The sequence below is a fragment of the Pinus tabuliformis genome, chromosome 8 (assembly GCF_031772625.1).
Source record: "Pinus tabuliformis cultivar Carrire ecotype Pingquan chromosome 8, CPIR1, whole genome shotgun sequence".
Lineage (NCBI taxonomy): Eukaryota > Viridiplantae > Streptophyta > Pinopsida > Pinales > Pinaceae > Pinus > Pinus tabuliformis.
The window spans coordinates 591,906,943-591,925,703 of NC_142294.1; the positions used below are offsets into that span (position 1 = coordinate 591,906,943).

Below are 18,761 nucleotides of genomic sequence, written 5' to 3' on the forward strand. Positions count from 1 at the left end.
CCAAGAAATTAAATCCATGTTTCAATGGACCCGACAAGGTAGTTAGGAAAGTTGGGGAGGTGTCTTATGAGTTAAATTGCCTAAAGATAGAAAAATCCACAACATTTTTCATGTATCTTGTCTCAAGAGGATACTTGGACAGTAAATTGAGCTAACAAACGATCGACCACCATTGGACAAGTAGTTCCAAATAAATATCATTCCGGAAGAATTCATGGGCATAAGGGAGAAAAATTTAAGGAGTAGGATCATCCAAGAATATTTGATTCAATGGAAAGGCTTGTTGGTATAAGATGTTACATGAGAAGCAGAGCAGGTGATGCAGTTGCTTGAGGACATGAAAACCCAGGAAGGGATGATTGTAATGTCCCCTTCTAATCATTATCACTAAGGAAAATGCAGTCGTATCCTATCTAGATCCTAGGGGATATTAACGAGAAAAATAAAGGGGTCATTATAATAAATTAAATAATAATTAAATGAAATGGGATAAAGTCACCCATGGTATTACTCATGGTTTTCGAAGGAGGAAGTCCTTATTAAAAGGAAGAAGATATTGTAGGAGGTGTGAAAAGAATTATCAAAGAATTTTCTTTAGTAACTAATAGTGAAAATTTGCAAGATCTAGTTGGAACCTAGTTTTAGTGTTGAAATATACACCCTAAGTGGTGCCATTGGTTTCAGTGGTTGCCACACTAACCTAGACAATTATTTTACTTTGCAGATTGATCCTATTGAGGTAGAATTGGTAGCATAAAGAATTGGGTAGAAATCAACATCAAATACCAATTCTAAGAGGTTGAGTATTCACAATTGAATCACATTTTTTAGGGCTAATAATTTATCCACAAGGGAGGTCAATTTTATACCAATCAAGGATCAAATGGAAGCTTGTGAGGTTGATTTGAAGTTGAAACATTTATCTTAGAAGGATCATATCATCATATATTATACGTCCAAATTTATTGCACAAGTAAGGGTCAAATACTATTGATGATCACAAAGGTTGAGCTTATTATTTGATAGGGTCGACTCCAACATAATTTTTGGGCCAAGCTACTATCTCCAAGGCTAAGAAAATAGGTGAGAGGGGCATAGATAAACTAGTAAAGATGACCAATAATGCATCTGATCCAAGTTGTTATACACAAGGCCAAATTTCCAAACTATTGGTTGGATCTTCATATTTAGTGGGACTAAATTACAGGAATCAATTTAAAGATAAGATGTTGATTAAGAAGGTTGGGAAGTGGCCTAATTGTTATTTTTCCAAATTCCTATTTGCATCAGTAAAGGAACCTAACTTCTGGGTTGAATCACTTTGATAATGAGGACCATATCAACTATCCAAAAATTATGAGAAAGAGGAGCGAGTTAACAAGAAATTCTGGAAAATTTACTATGAAGAAATTCCACCAAGTTCAATCTCAAAAATTTGTAAAATTTCCTCAATTTCCATTCAATAAATAAGGTTGGACTTGAACCATTTTTTTGGGTTTACTCATTCATTCAATTTTTGGTGTTTTCATTTATGAAATTGTTTGGATTTGTGAAAATTTGAAGATAAAATTATTATGTTATCAAATTTTGAATTAAAAACCCTTGAAAATATTACAAATTAAATAAAGGGATTATTACAGAGGTTTATATTTGATTCATAAATTGTGGAACTGGGCTAAAACATACCGAAAGGACCTCATAATTAAAAAATAACCACTTAGAAAAAACCAAAAGAAAGGGATATGAAAAAGAGAAAGAAAACACAAGGGATCTGTCCCTATTATGTTCACCAATTATATTGTCCCTAAATTAACTTAATGGTAAAAGGGGTCTTGTCCTATAGGTCCCTCCTTAGGATCTATCAAATGGTGAATAGAACAAACTATCAAATCACCTAAAACTAATGCAAACTACTTCTCTCATTCAAATGAATGGATAAAGATGGTGACAGACCTTGTTATAGTCACATGTTGATGCAAGTTAGAGATCGAATCTAGTAGCTAAAGATCTCACTCTGATTTAGAGATCCCATTCCAACTCCCTAAACCTATAACCTAAACACATTAACAAACATACATGGACAATTCATTTACCTCCAAGAAAAGCAATTAGTTTTCAAAATACCTAATCATAATGAACACATTATGATCTCATGAAAACATATCACGTAGAAAGGGGAAACAGGCTAATATTCCATATAAATGAATAGTACAATAAAAAAATATACAGCTAGTAACATGTTCTCTCCCATGATCCCTTAATATTCTTCTTCCCTTAGCTTACTCACATATTAGACTCGTCTATGAAGCATGGAAGGGCTTCTCGGTCACAATACTCTAGTATAACAAAGTATTCTATTCAATTTCTCCTCCTTTCCACCCCTAAGAGGATCTCATTATATAGGTCATTCCTAGATCTAGTAGAATGGATACATAGGGATGAGAGAAGTTAAAAAACTTCCTCAATTATTGACCACAACCCAACTCATGAAATCCTACGTCAAACAGATAATCTTGAGAATGCCAAATTCTAGAAAATTATGCTTCCATTGTTGGTTGAAAGGAGACATCATGTATAGTTTTAAGGAGGAGTGACATGTTGTACATTGGCATGGAGCAATGATATACATGATTAAAAAAGGTTTGAAACAATGGTGAAAGGAATGCACTCAAGCCAACAACTAAGATTCATTGTAATGGAATGGAAAATAGGGTTACGAAACTGGAAATGTTGTGGTTTCTAAAATGTATGAATCTCACATCAAAAAAAGAAAATGTATCCAAGTAAGCCAGAGCCAGTCAATCACAGATGGAGATGTGCATCACATTTAATTTATTGTCAAGGAAATGAAAAGTTGTGCATACACTCAAAGGTTAGGGGGTTACTATGAAAATACACATCATGTTTTATAAATCATTATGAAATTAATTGACCAATTAGGTGACATTTATGATTGAATCGCTTTGATAAAGAGGACCATATTGACTATCCAAAATTATGAGAAAGAGGACTGTGTTAATGAGAAATTCTAGGAAAGTTCCTATGAAGAATTTCCTCCAGGTTTGATCTCAACAATTTGTAAAATTTCCTCCATTTTCATTCAATAAATAGTGTTGGACTTGCAACATTTTTCTGGGTTTACTCACTTCTTCAATTTTTGGTGTTTCCATTTATGAAATTGTTTGGATTTACGAAACTTTGAAGATAAAATTTTAATATTATAAAATTTTGAGAAAATCTTGAAAATTAAATAAAGGGATTATCACAAAGGCTCATATTTGAGTCACAGATAAATAAAATTTTAATATTACAATTTTTTGAGAAAATATTGAAAAATAAATAAAGGGATTATTATAGAGGCTCAGATTTGAGTAATAGACTTTGGAACTGGGCTAAACCATACCCAAAGGAGATCACAATTAAAAAACAATCACTTAGAAAAAATAAAATATAAGGAATATAAAAAAGAAAAAATCAAATGAAAGGAATATACAAAATTGAAAGAAAACACAAGGGATTTGTCCCTAGTATGTTTACCAGTTCTATTTTCCTTGAATTTATATAATGGTAAAGGGAGTATTGTCTTGTAAGCCCTTCTTCAAGATTTACAAAATGGTGAATAGAATAAACTATCAAATCCCCTGGATCTAATGCAAACTATTCCTCTCATACATTTGAAGGGACAAATATAGTGGCATACCTTGTTACACTTACATGTTAATGCAAATTAGAGATCCAATTTAGTAGCTAAAGATCACCCTCTTTTTCAAAGATGTCATTTCAACTCCCTAGACCTATCACGTAAACACATTCACAAACATACATGGACAATTTATTTACCTCCATGAAAGGCAATTAGTATGCAAAATACCTAATTGTAATAAACACATTATGGTGTCACTAAAGCATATCACATAGAGAGGGGAAACATATCAATATTGCATATAAATGAACAATACAATAAGAAATTTTCTTACATGTAGTAAGAGGTGCTCTCCTATGATACCTTGACTTTCTTCTTCTGTTAGCTTACTCACAAACTAGATTCGTTTATGAAGCATGGAAAGAATTTTAGGTTGCAATCCTCTAGTATAACAAGGTATTCTAATCAATTTCTCTTCCTTTCCACCCCTAAGAGGATCCCATTATATAAGTCATTCCTAGATCTGAGAGGATGTATATGGATACAAAGGGATGAGAGAAGCTAACAAAATTCCTCAATTATTGACCACAAATCCAACTCATGACATCCTAGGTAGAGATAATCATCTTGAGAATGTCAGATTCTAGAAATTTGAGGCTACATTGCTAGTTGAAAAGAGACATCATGTGTAGTTTTAAGGAAGAGTGACATGTACATCGACATGGAGCAATGATATCCATGATGACAACAGGTTGGGAGTGATGAGTTTTATAATTAAGCAGAAAGAAAGGTGAAAAGGAATGCACTCAAGCCAACAACTAAGATTCATTGTAATGAAATGGAAATATAATTATAAACAACTAAAATTCATTGTAATAGAATCACAATATAGTTATTAAATTGGCTATTTCTTATTTTCTAAAATATATTAATCTCACATCACCAAAAAAAACACCTTATCCAAGTAGCCAAGAGTTTGTTGACCATGGGTGGAGATGTGCATTGTCTAAATAGCCCAAAGTTCATTGACCACAGGTGGAGATGTGCATTGCATTTAGTTTATTATTCAAGGAAATGAAAAGTTTTGCATACACTCCAAGGTTAAGAGATTACCATGCAGATACACATTAGGTAGTATAAATCATTATGAAATTGATTTGACGATAAGGTGGAATTTATGATTGCAAATTGTTGCTTTTAAAAGAACTTTAACCATTTTTTTTTTCATTTAAATTTATAAAATGATAATATTTACTACACCCAAATAAAATAACCATCTAATTTTTGTAACTCGCTGAAATTTATTCAATTTTAAAATTTTGAAATTTAAAATTTAAATTTTTAAAGTTTTTTTAATAAACAAAATTTAACTAAAACCAACCACATACCTTAAGTTAGCTAGAATAATAAATTAAAAGTTATTAAATTAATGACCTAATACTTAAAAGTATGTAGTAAGAGTGAAGGCTTACTTAAAAAATACAACGAGCCATTTCACTGGATTTGGGTTACCTTAAATAAAAACGATGAGTTTAAACGCAACTATAGATGCTATTGATTTACAGGTGAGTTAAGATAAATGAGTTTTTCCATTATATTTAAGAAAAAATGAAATATATTTATATAGCGTTAATATAGACTTACATAGTACATAAATTTAGAAGTCACACGGGCGTTTAAATGTTACTCAAATTCTTAATTATAAATAAAAATAAAGTAAAAAAAAAAATTGCACACTGAATATAAAATTGAGTTTATTCATTTTATTTTTATTTTTTTAATTAAAAATTCAGAACCGAAAAAATATTGAATAATATTACGAATATTAAAGATTGTTATTGTAAAAAAATATAATTATAATAAAAAAATTTAAAACATTAAATCTATTTATATATTTGAAATTATAATATAAATAATGAAAAAATAAAATTACACAATAAAATTCTGAAAATACTGAAAAAAAATGTTAAATATGGAATATTTAATGTTATCTATATTAAATATAAAATGCACATATTTATGATAGTGTGTAGTTTTGAAAACTAAATATTAAACACCAACCCAATGATTAAGTTATTACTTGTATATCTTATCTTTCATGAAAATAAAATGATATTCCATGAAAAAAAATGTAATAAGCTACTCATTAACTTAATACATAGGAGCTAATATTTATCCTTTTAAAATTTCAAACGTAAAAATTCTCACCCAATAATTCTAAAGCCTACATGGTTTTGAAATGATGAGCATAACCATGCTAAAGGGAGAAAAAGTGAAACACCTTACGTGGCACTGATTTCTGACAAAAACTATCTGCCGCCAGTTTTTGGAGGGTTGAGTATAACAATTCGGGACTATCCTTGCTATTCTCTTTTGGAGTCGTCTAATGAGGGGAGGAATTGTAAAAATAGCTAAAATCTTAGCAAAAAAGTTTCAAAAAATCTGGTAGTGGCAGTGTTTGAATCGTGTTTTTGATGGTGGTAATAGATTCAACACCATCAAAAACATCTAAGACACCTAAAATTTTAAAATTTAACAATTATAGCTTAGATTTACAAAAACCCTGACCAGATTTTCTCTAAATATGACCAAAATTTCCATAACTTTCAGGCAACTCTTCCACCTCATGAGACTACGCGTTTTCTTTCTAGCTACTAGAATGTTCAACACGACATCTAACTCTCCTCCTCCTTCATGGCGAACGCTATTTCCACCTCCATAGAAACCTAAATGCCTGTCCTTACACCCCTCCTTACGTCAACATGCGATGGATGCATGGTCAGGAACATGCCATGAAGTAAGAAAGAAGGGTGTCTGGACTGTAAAAGACAAGCATTTATGTTTCTATGGAAGTAGAAATAGCGCTCGCCCTCCTTCATGTATCCTCCAAAAAAATCATAATTTATTCAAATTCTTACATTACAGCGACCACAAAATTCCTTTACTATTATTCCACACCTACCATCCCATGTCCATTCAATCGGATCAAAATTCCTTTACCATTATTCCACACCTACCATCCCGATGTCCATTCAATCGGATCACCATTTTCCGATTACTCATCATCTTAAATCGCCTTATTCCGATCCACACACTTATTTTCCGACGATCTGATCCCACAAACAAAACCGGATTTACACTCCTACCATATACTAACAACAAAATTTCTTTACAACCCTACAATATACTAACCACAAAATTCCCTGTCCTGGACTTATGTAACTTCTCTTTTTTATAATAAAGAAACTCTGCTTTTTTCCTTCTGAAAATAAATACTAACCACAAAATTCCTTTATTATGGTTGTCAATCATTACTTTTATTGCCTCTGGCAGGATCTTGTTAATTTGACCACATGTCTCTCGCACGGACAACATGATCATGTTGTACTGTCACATCTTTGTGAAATTATTCTGTGAATCTTTGAAAATCAATTTTGTGGATTATGGGACTAATCCCTTAGTCAGGTAATGTTATTAGTTTAATTTACTATAGGGGTTTTGGTATAACAATATAGTAAATTCTAAATAACCATCATTCTGGAAATATCAGTTTAATCACCGGTGTTGATGTTGTTAGTTTGGAAGCCCACTTTTTTTACATAAATTTGGTTATTTGAAAAAAATCAAGATTTTAAATGGACTGAATTTTATCAAGCTTTCTGAATCAAATTTTGATAATGAGATTCAGCCAGATGTTGAGAGGAAATGAAAATAAAACAAAATTTCGAAAATGAAATTCTAACATGGGTATATTTGAATTCCAGCTATACCTAAAATTTGAACTAGATAAAGCTAGAAGAGTTCCCTAGCTTACACCTCAGATTATGATTTACTGTAAATTTATCCATATTCCCAATTATTCAACCTGTCAAATCGCTTTGTCCGATCCGGAAATTTAAACCCCAAAGATCTGATCGCACAGACAACAATATGAGGCTGAGCACTAATCTCTATATTTAGGCTAGACGGGTTTCGGGTTTTCATCAAATTGGCTGCCGGCACGGCCAACATCTGCTCCAAGCGCGGCGAAATCGTTTGCATTGTGCAAATAGAACACATGGCGTTGGCCTTGGCAGAGACTGCGCTTTCGGTTCTAAAGGTCCAGGCGCTCTTTCAATGCTGGGATTCTGCAAAATCCAAGTTCGAGCGTTTAACAGGGCGTTTGCTGAATGGCGTCGGCACGTTCTCCAAATTAAACCCTGCGTTGGTATCCATTGCAATCTACGCGTTTTGCACTGGCGCAGGATTTATCTTGTGGATTTCCGTGGGTTTCTTGGATTTGGCAGCGGGTACTAGTGTCTTAGAGAGCGCCATACATGCGATGGAGTGTGTAAATGAGCATGTCCTCCCTGGGTTGCAGCTTCTCAACGGATTGCTTGCCGTCCTTGTGGGATTCTCCATATTGCTCGGCCGGATTAATATTAATATCAATGTTAATAGCAACCGCTCCACACCTAATCCCAACCAGAAGAGTACTCTGTCCAGCCGATCCAGGATGATCAAATCGCTGCCCCAAGGCAAGTTCGGGTGTTTAAAAAAATCAGACTCTGGTTCATCTGCATCGCCATGTGCAATCTGTTTGGGGTGTATTGGCGAAGAGGATGAAGTCCGAATTCTTCCTAATTGCAGACATTATTTTCATATTTCTTGCATCGATCAGTGGCTTCTTCCATGTACTGTAAATAACTCTTCATGCCCTTTGTGCAGAGCCACTGTTATTAGCAGTGACCTCCACTCACCCTTAACAGATAAAGACAAATCGCAGTATTACAAGTTCAAGTCGCTCAGAGACACAGACTCTGAAAAATGGAGGTGTTTCCTCGCCTGCTTTGGGAGCCTGTTTTTCCTTGATCCTCATCCCTAGAGGTCTTTTTCATGCCACCAAAATAGGCCTAAATGATTGGTGTAAATACATCCATGGGCTGAAATCCCACTAAATCGTGTAGAGAATAGCTACTTTTTCATAATGAAATTGATCTTTGTACATGATTACTGGTTCTTAAATTATTCTTGCCATCCATTCATTTAGTGGAAGAGATACAATACACACAGCAGAGACATACATATACTTCTTCAGCTTATATATTAATGTTCATGGTCGCCTAAATCCGACATATTTACCAGATTCATAGAAGTAATCGACCATTTAAAAAACTTGTGTATGTAGAAATTAATCTGCCTATTTAATAAAAGTTGTTAAAAATATTTTTTATTTATATTAAATATTGTGAAATTTGTTTAAAATATTTTTATTTATATTAAATGTGGTTTCATAATGGGACTTATATTATCATCATAATAATAATAATGATGATGTTGTGAAAAGTTTTTTTCTCTATGTTTTCTAGCAACTTCATATAATTCCATTATTATTTACGAGCAATGAAATAGATAATAATAATAATAATTCAAAAACATATTCCGATTATTGAATAAACTTTGAATGTAAATGAAATTAGAGTATTATTTTTAGAAAATTTTTAAAAGAGTGACATGTAACTACTTTCATTATATCTTTCAATCTTTAATTAAGATATATTAAATATTAAGAAAATGTAATTTAAACTTTAAAAGCTATGGCGCCAAATTCAAATAGTTATTGATTAATTAATTTGTTAAAAGATTTAAATAAATATAATCATGTATGTATAAGATAATATTTTGAAAATAAAGATATTCATATAAATGTTTTAAATGGTTATTTCTAATGCCATGGTATTAACCACAGGGAAAAAGGATAGCTCTAAATCCTCTTTTTTTATCCATAAAAGACTTCAATCAGACTTAAATGTAAAGTATTATTCTTTATTGACCATAACATATTACAATTAAACATAAAGGTAAAGCAATCTTCTTTGTTAACCACAACATGCTACAATCAAACAAAGATGTAAATCTATTGGATATATTAAGTTTTAATCACCAAATTTCAACTATAAATCAGCTACATGACACTATTAACTGATATAAGGAACTTGTAATGTAATGAATTTTCTAAGGTAAAATGAGAACTCCCTTTACCACCTTGCTGAAAAAGAATTCCTTCATGGGAACAAGGATATCAAACATCCTCTAGACTTTGAAATATATTATGTATACTACCTTAGTTAACTTCATTATGACTATTATTTAGGGAATGTAATGCCTCCAACAAAGATTAGTGTAGTTTTAATGCAAGAAGGATGATTGTCGACCTTCACTAGTAAGCAATTATGTGATGAAAACTTAGGAAAATACACCTATGATAAGGAAATGTTAGCTAATATCCATGTTGTTAATATGTGGTGTCTATACTTGATGGGGTGTTATTTCCAAATCAACATAGACCATCAAAATTCAAAATATTTATTCGAATAGAGATTGTCATCCCCATAGAAAAAGTGGGTCACTAAAGTATTAAGTTATAACTATGAGATTACCTGCCAGAATGGAAATGATAATGTGGTGGGTGATTCTCTATCGAGGAAGTATGACGAGAAAGGTTCTCTATTTTCATTATATTTTCTAGTACTAGATTAGTTGCAGCAAATACATTGAGAAATATTTGTAAATGTTAAAATCATGTAAATGATCAACTAATTATAAACCCACTTGTTAACATGTGTCAATATTAAAAAAATCTTAAATCATTGCAATGTTCTCCGATCTAAATTTTCTCAACAAATAAATTAAATCATAAAAAAAATTAGTAAATGAGACCCTACTTTAAGATGATGACATAAAGAGATGCCACAACATGTGATGATATTAAGACAATAAGCTAGATACATTAGTTTTACGTGGATACTTGGGTTTTGATTGTCCTCGAAATCAATGTGAAATTTTCTTTTATAAATATAAAAGATAAAAATGTTAGTGAAAAGAAAATCTGAGCACATATTTATATGTTATATAAAATTTAAAATGTGCTAAAATTTCTCAAAGCGCACGAAGAAATAAGGGTTAAAGTTTTCATTATTATGCATTGAGCTCCTAGGGTCTCAAATATGAAGGTTCGAGGCCCATTCTTCTAATGCATTTATAAGAATTTGCAATGTAAGTTTACACCTATATTAGGTTGCTTTAAGTATTATTCCTATGGTCGAAATATAGTTTATTAATGCCCCTGTTGGAGGTTTCGAATATGACAAAGGATTTCTCTATTAAAAATATTTTTAATATCATAAGTCTATGCATTGGGTTACGGTTGAGTTTATGTAATCCGCAACGGAATCAGACTTTATTTAGATTCTTACAATACAGCGACCACAAAATTCCTCTACTATTATTGCACACCTACGATTCCAATGGGATCACCATTTTCCGATTACTCATTATCTTAAATGGCCTTATTCCGATCCTTACACTTATTTTAACTATAAATACACAATCCTACTAGAAATACTAATTACACGTTTCTGTTTTTTTGTGTTTTTGTTTGTTGGTTTGTTTTTTTTAAGATTTTTTTTTTTTTTTGTTATAAATACTAATTACACGTTTCTGTTTTTGTGTACGTTTTTGTTTTTTTTTGTGTTTTTGTTTGTTAGGTTTGTTTTTTTTAAGAATTTAATTTTTTGTTATCCATAATTATAATTGTAGAGATATTTTTCCATACTAATTACATTAAAAAAATTATTTACATATTTTAAACTATCTAGTATAATTCATCATCAAAACAAAATTCTTTTACAAGTATACCATATATTAACCACAAAATTCCTTTATTATAGTTATCAATCATTACATTGATTGCCTTAATTGCCCACTTATTACTTTGACCCAAGCTAAATTTTTCTCTTGCACAAACAACTTGATCATGTTGTACTGTCACATCTTTGGGAATTATCCTGTGAATCTTTGACAAACAACTTGATCATGTTGTACTGTCACATCTTTGGGAATTATTCTGTGAATCTTTGAAAAACAACTTATGTGGATTAATCATCATCGAATGAATATGGGCCTCATCCCTCATTCAATCTAAAGTTATTAGTTTATAGGTTTTGGTATAACAATAAAGCAAATTCTAAATAACCATCATCTCGGAAATATGAGTTTCATCACCGATGTCGATGTTGTTGTTAGTCTCGATATGGGTTTTGGTATAACAATTAAGTAAATCTTAAATAACCATCACCCTGCAAATATGAGTTTCATCACTGTGGTTCATGTTGTTAGTTTGGAATCACACCTTTTTATAAATTTGGTTATTTAAAAAGATCAATATTTTAAGGGGTGTGAATTTTATTAAGTTTTCTAAATTTATTAGAAATAGAAAAAAGAGAAAAATACACATAACATAAATTACTCTTGTATTTTTATTGATCACAAATGTTACATATATAGGATAGGATACAAGTTATTGATTTGATAAATCTAAATCCTAAAAAAGTGGATGTATCACTGGGACATGACACAACAACAACTCATACACATAGGAAACAATCACATCTACAATCACATCTCCTAATATGTAGTGACAACTTGTAATACACATAGTCAACATAATCAAATTTTAAAAATGAAATTCATCAAATTATTGAGATAAATTAAAAATAAAACAAAATTTCGAAAATGAAATTCTAACATATATATTAAAATTCAAGCTATAACTAAAAATTCAATTTGATATAGCGAAAACCAGTGATGACAATATCACTGATATATCGGCGAATATCAGAAATATTGCCGACGAGACAAAATATCACCGAGAAAATATCGCGATATTTTGGCTCCTCAAAATATCGCGATATTTCCGAGATATCGCCAATATCTCGGCAAAATATCGTGCAACGATATAAAATATCGTTGAGCTGGGTGGGCCACGGCTAGAAAAGGGAGATTTGCCTTTTTTTTCCTCATTTCAGTTTCTGAGTGTTGGAGAAGGAAGGGGAAGAGCTTTGTGGTGGTTGTCAAGGAGGGATTGAGGATGAAACAGACATTATCACCACCAACTAAGAATTTTTTGTGGATCAAAGATTGAAGAACACTGAGACAAACTTCATTTTTTCCATTAACATGGATGTTCTTAAAAACTCCTATGTTAATGATTTTTTTCATAAATTTAGGGTTATGCTTGCTTGCCTCTTTGCCTATCAACATTTTGCTTCTCTATTTTTTTTTTCATTTTCTATGATTTTCATGCCCATGAGCCAATGCAAGGGTTTTCTTCATATTTGCACAACAAGCTTAATTTTTTTTTTCAGTTTTCCTATGCACCCTCTTATTTCCCTTTTTCATTCACATTGCAAATAATGTAGTAATTTTTTTATTTTTTTTAAATGAGGTGGTTATTACTTATTATTTTTTTGTGTTGGGGGGTTTAATGTCAATTTTTTGTTTTTTTGTTGCGTTGAGTTTGAATTAGTTCACTACAAATATGCCAAAACCCTTGGACCCGTTTTGGGAGTATGGGTAGCCTTTGAATTAGTTCATTACAAATATGCAAAAGCCTTGGACCCATTTTGGGAGTATGGGTAGCCTAATGGTGGGACAAATCGGGCATATCTATCATGCAAATTGTGTGGGACCAAGATGCTAGGAAGGGTTATGCGATTGAAATACCATCTAGTTAGACTCCCTTAACATGATGTAATGCCTTGTATGGTTTCTAGGGACGGGGTTATACAAAAAACTCTTGAAGCAATTGATGAATTTTTAGTGTGGGGGTTATACAAAAAACTCTTGAAGCAATTGATGAAAAAGACAAAAAGATTCTTGCTAGGGAGAGGGCACTGGTCTCAGATAAATAGTTGCTAGTTTTATTTGTTTTGCTACATATAGGTTTATAACTCATGATGATGATATACATTTATATATGTATGTTATTTTGTATTGGTTCTCCACATTTGAGTCCTTGATTAGACAATTATCAAGGATTAACAGGATTTGATATTGTCTTCGATGTATCATTTTTATTTTATATCCACTACATCATATATATCAATGCTTTCTTCATATTTATATGCCAATGTGTTTATTTCTTGTTGTTATTGCTTTATATGTTTAAAAATCTAAGGGAAAAAAAAATATGAATATATTATCTATTTTTTATGTTTGCCAATATTTTCGCGGATATTACGGATAAAATGTTTTTTAGACCCCCGTCGATATTTTACCAATACCAATATTATCAACACTATCTACAACAGTTCTCTGTTTGCTACAGTAGCTCACACCTGAGATTACGATTTACTGTAAATTTATCCCCATTCTCGATTACGCAACATGTCAAATTGCTTTGTTCGATCCGTAAATTTACCCCTCGAAGATCTGATCGTACAATATGAAATTCTAAAGAACACTTTCACCCCTGAGAACACCCATGCCAATGACAACAAGGGAACCAAATACACGCATGCATGTACCATGCATTCCAAATCTAGCAAGGAAATCACACATGCAAATCGATACCTGCAAATAATCTCGTTATAGCTACTAGATACTGCTCTTCCTTGCTTGATCTTTGCTTTCCTTTTCCTTCTTGGTCCTTCCTTTTCTTTCCTTGATCCAAGACTGAAGTACTCCAAGAAAAATATAAGTGTCCAAGAATGTGAGAGAGAGAGAGAATAGAGAGAGAGCTCCAAAATTGAACTGGAAGAAGGTACCAACTAATCCTTAGAAGCCTTTTTATTAATGATGCTTCTATTTTATTCTATTTTCCATTATTTTCCTTAATTTTCCTCCTCACATGCAACCTATGACCTTTCACCTTCCTTTTCTCCTAATTTCCATTATTTTCATAAATAAAATGCTAATTAATGCTTCATGCCTTTCCAAAGCATTTGTCATTTCCTTTGCCAATTTCCTTAGCTGTAATAAACCAAATGAACACCCACACTAGGATGTTTTTCCCAACATTCATCTTGGAATGTGTGTCCCATGACCTTGGTTATTATTTTTCCTTTATTAACTTTATTTAAATGGAATTTTGACCAGGGTTGATACACACAAGGGAGGCCAATTTGATACCACTCATGGATCTAATGGAAGCCCATAAGGAGGTTGATTTGAAGTTGAAACACTTATCTTATAAGGTTTGTATTATCATTTTTTAGATCATCAAATTTATTGCATAGGAAAGGGCTAATTCCAATTATAATCACAAAGGACAAGCTTATTATTTGATAGGGCCAATATTATCAGATTTGTTGGGTCAAGTTACAATGTCCAAGGCCAAGCAAATAAGTGAAAGGGGCTGAGATAATCAAGTAAAAAGGGTCAAGAATGCATCTAATGTGAGTTGGTTATACCTAAGGCCGAATTTCTAAACTATTATAGAAATTTGAGTCCTTTATCTACCAGAGGTCTGAGTAAAATTAAATTCCATATATTTAATTTAGTGGGACCAAATTACAAGAATCAAGTTGAAGGAAAGTTGCTAATCAAGAATGTTGATAACTGGTCCAATTGTTATTTTTTTGGGTTCCCATTTGCACCAGTAAAGGATCTTATCTTCTCTGCCAAATCATTTTGATAAAGAGTATCGTATCAATTGTCCAAAAATTATGAGATAGGGGATTAGTTGACAAGAAATTCCGAGAAAGTTTCTATGAAGAATTTCCACCGAGTGTAGTCTTAGAAATTTGTAAAATTTTCTCCATTACCATTCAATAAATAGCATTGGACTTGCAACAATTTTCTGGGTGTAGTTACTTATTCAATTGTTGGTATTTTTATTTTGAAATTGGTTGGATTTACAAAGCTTTGAAGATAATTTTTTTATGTTATAAGTTTTTTAATTAAAACCCCTTGAAAATCTTGCAAATTAAATTAAGGGATTATTAAGTGGTATTAGAGATAGTGTTCCTGCCAGCTTGATAGGGTTAACGGTTGAAATTTCCATAAGATCAGGAGAAGATAACCTATAGGAAGAAGAAGAAAGAGTGAGAAGAAGGGAAAGACAAGAAGGGGGATCGTGAAGACCAACCTTGGGAGAGTTTTAAGCACATCATGAATGACTTAGCTAGAGGGAAGTAATAGGTACTCTGAGAATTGGATGACATGAAATGGACCAAATGGTAATAGAGGGTCAACATGAGGTGGCTTCAACTTTAGAGGAATTTTCCTATACCATGGCCACTCTCGGTTATAATTTGTCCAATAAGGAGGGCAAAAGGATCACATAGAAGTTATAGTTTTTTGGAGGAGATGATAACCACACTGTGGGGGCTAGTAACTCCACCAATCTAGTGCGCCCACTAGTAAAAATAGATTCATCAAGAACACTCCTACCTAATTTTTTGGAATATAAATCATATAAACACCAGAGATGAGATGAAAACTTTTTGGATTACATGAGAGAGTACCAGGAAATGGGAGTGGGATTTTAGGCCCAAATGTCACCACAAGAATATTGTGCCATCAAGTATAGAAGTAGAACAATGGAATCTAACGAATGATGGATGAATAATGATATTCCAAATAAGGTCAGGAAAATAAATATGCCAAACTTCAATGGTACTTCTACAGGTTCAACTAGAGCTTGGGTGCAAAAGATCGACATATACTTTTAACTCAATCTCATCAGGGAATCAAAGGAAATATAATATGCCATCCTGCACTTGGTGAATCACATTAACGATGGTACCATGGCTTAACAACCTTAGGGAATTCGAACATAAATTCCCATCTATAATTTATAGATAGTTTAATTCAAAGGGATGATAAGAAGGGTCCATGGTCATAGTTTAGAGAGTTAGCCCAACTTAAACAATAGGGAGCCCAAATAATTATATCATGGAGTTTTAAAGATTGGTAATATTGATGAGAGACATCTCTCATAGCCAGTTAGTGACTTTGTTCTTGGAAGGATTGAGCAACCCATTACATAGTTAGGTGAAGGCTTTTAAGCCTAGCACACTTCAAGAGTCCATCATCAAAACTAGAGATATGGAGGATGTTGTGCCTAAGAGGGCACCAACCAGGATCATTCCCTTGTCCAAGGGAAAGGAGAAGAAGATGTAGCAAGAGAAAATTGGAATGGAAGAATTTAGGGATGAGTTAAGGAGCAAAAAACTTCGTTTTAGCTACAAGGACCCTTGGGTTCCAGCGCACAGATGCATGACCAAAGGGAATTATTGCTATATAGTAGTGATGCGAGATAGAGATAAGGAGGAGGAACAAGTGGCAACCTAAGAAGTGGAGCATAGAAGTAGTATTGATGAGTAACCACTGCCCAAGAAACCATCTGGACCTACCATAGCTAAACTCTCATTTTTACATAGATATGATACCTTCAAAGTGAGGGGAGTCATAAAGGGGTAGTGAGTCAAAATTCTCATTGATGGGGTCTCCACCCATAACTTCATTGATGCAGCTTTAATGCCAAGGAGATGTTTGGAAATAGAGAAGTTTAATGGATTTTATGTGGAAGTAGAAGGTGGTTGATGGATAGCGTGTTTAAGGAAAGTACCTTGGATGGAGTTAGAAATGGGGAACTATACTCTAGTAGATTTTTTCTATATGGTGGATTTGGCCAACACCAATGTGGTGTTGGGAGTGTAATGCCTCATCACTATTGGGAGACACTATAAGGACTACAATATTATGGAGATGAAATGGGATGCAAAGGGGCAAAGAGTATGACTCAAGGGAATCACTACACGAGCTCCAAAGGTGGTGACAACAAAAAAAATGGAGGCTATCTTTTGCCATGGTGATATATCATGGGTCATGTAGTGTATTGTCTCCCAAGAAAGTGGATTAAAAGAATACTTGCATTATTCGGTAGAAATCCAAACATTATTGGATAAGCATAGGATGGTTTTTAGGCTATCCTTCCTAGTAAATCACCAGATAGGGGATTTGAACATATTATAGAAATGGAGGAAGGATCCAAGTTGGTCATCACTACTCCATACCATTCCACAAGAAATTCAAGGAAGAGATAAAGAAGACCATCAAGGAGCTGCTAGAGATGGGACACATCAGACCCAACAAAAGTTTGTTTGCTTCCTCAGTGGTGTTGCTCAAAAAGAAGGATGGGACAATGAGAATGTGTATAGACTACAAGGCCTTTATCAAAATTATGATCAAGAACCGATACCCAATACAGTGAATATATGAGCTTTTAAATGAGCTACATGGAGTTGTATATTTTTATAATATTGATTTAAGATTTGAATATAACCTTATCGAAGTTTAAGAGCAAGATATACCAAAAACAACATTCAAATGTCACTATGGGAATTATGATTTTCTTGTCATTCCATTTGGGTTTACAAATGTTATTGCTAAATTCCATTCATGCATGAATCATATTTTTAGGAGGTAGCTACGAAAGTATTTCTTAGTATTCTTTGATGATCTTCTTATTTACAACAAAACTTGGGAGAAGCACTTGAGGCAATTGGATGAGATATTAGGAATATTGGAGGGGAAATCACTATTTGCAAAGGAGTCCAAATGAAAATTTGGAATGATGGAGGTACTATGTCTTGGGAATATCATCAATGCAATAGGATTATAGGTTGATTAGGAGAAAATCGAGGATATCATTGAATGGCCAGTGCCCAAGAATCTCATGGATTTGAGGGGATTCCTGGGAATATGCAATTATTCTTGATATTTTGTTAAGGAATATTCTCAAATGGCAAGAACCATAAAATATCTAATGAAAAGGGAAGCTTTCTAATGGAAAAAAGAGGTACAATGCACTTTTGAGTTGTCCAAGGAGGTAATAAGTTCCTATCTTCTTCTTGCACTTCTTATTTTTCATGACCTTTTGTGTTAGAATATGATGCATCAGGAAAAAGGATAGGAGCAATTTTAATGTAGGATGAGCACCAAATTTCTTTTAAGATTCAAAAGCTAAGAGAGCGAGAAAGGCTTTATTCTACTTATGACAAAGAGATGTCCATCATGCATGCACTCACAAAATTCAGGCAATATTTGGTGGGAGAAAAATTCATGGTCAAAATTAACCATAATAGTTTGAGAAACTTCTTGGGGAAAAAAGATCTTAATGAAAGGTATCAGAAGTGGGTTGGAAATATTCAGGCTTATGATTTTGATCTTGAATATTTGAAGGGGGAGAGAAATTTGGTGGTAGATTCTCTTTCTAGGATTCCATCAACTTGCTCACTCATAAAAATCAGCAATGATTGGAAGGAACCTATACTAGTGGAGTACTCAAAGA

General features: G+C 32.8%; 1 protein-coding gene across 1 annotated transcript; it reads left to right on the plus strand.

Moving 5' to 3' along the window:
• The first annotated feature begins 7,522 nt into the window (after nucleotides 1-7,522).
• LOC149236857 (uncharacterized) lies at nucleotides 7,523-8,647 on the plus strand. The gene has a single exon (XM_089461639.1). The coding sequence runs from the start codon at nucleotides 7,701-7,703 to the stop codon at nucleotides 8,505-8,507; it is 807 nt and encodes a 268-aa protein (XP_089317765.1). The 5' UTR covers nucleotides 7,523-7,700; the 3' UTR covers nucleotides 8,508-8,647.
• The last annotated feature ends 10,114 nt before the right edge of the window (nucleotides 8,648-18,761 follow it).

Bases quoted from the DNA above. Each gene is read 5' to 3' on its own strand.
- LOC149236857 (XM_089461639.1), top strand. From the start codon at position 7,701: ATGGCGTTGGCCTTGGCAGAGACTGCGCTTTCGGTTCTAAAGGTCCAG.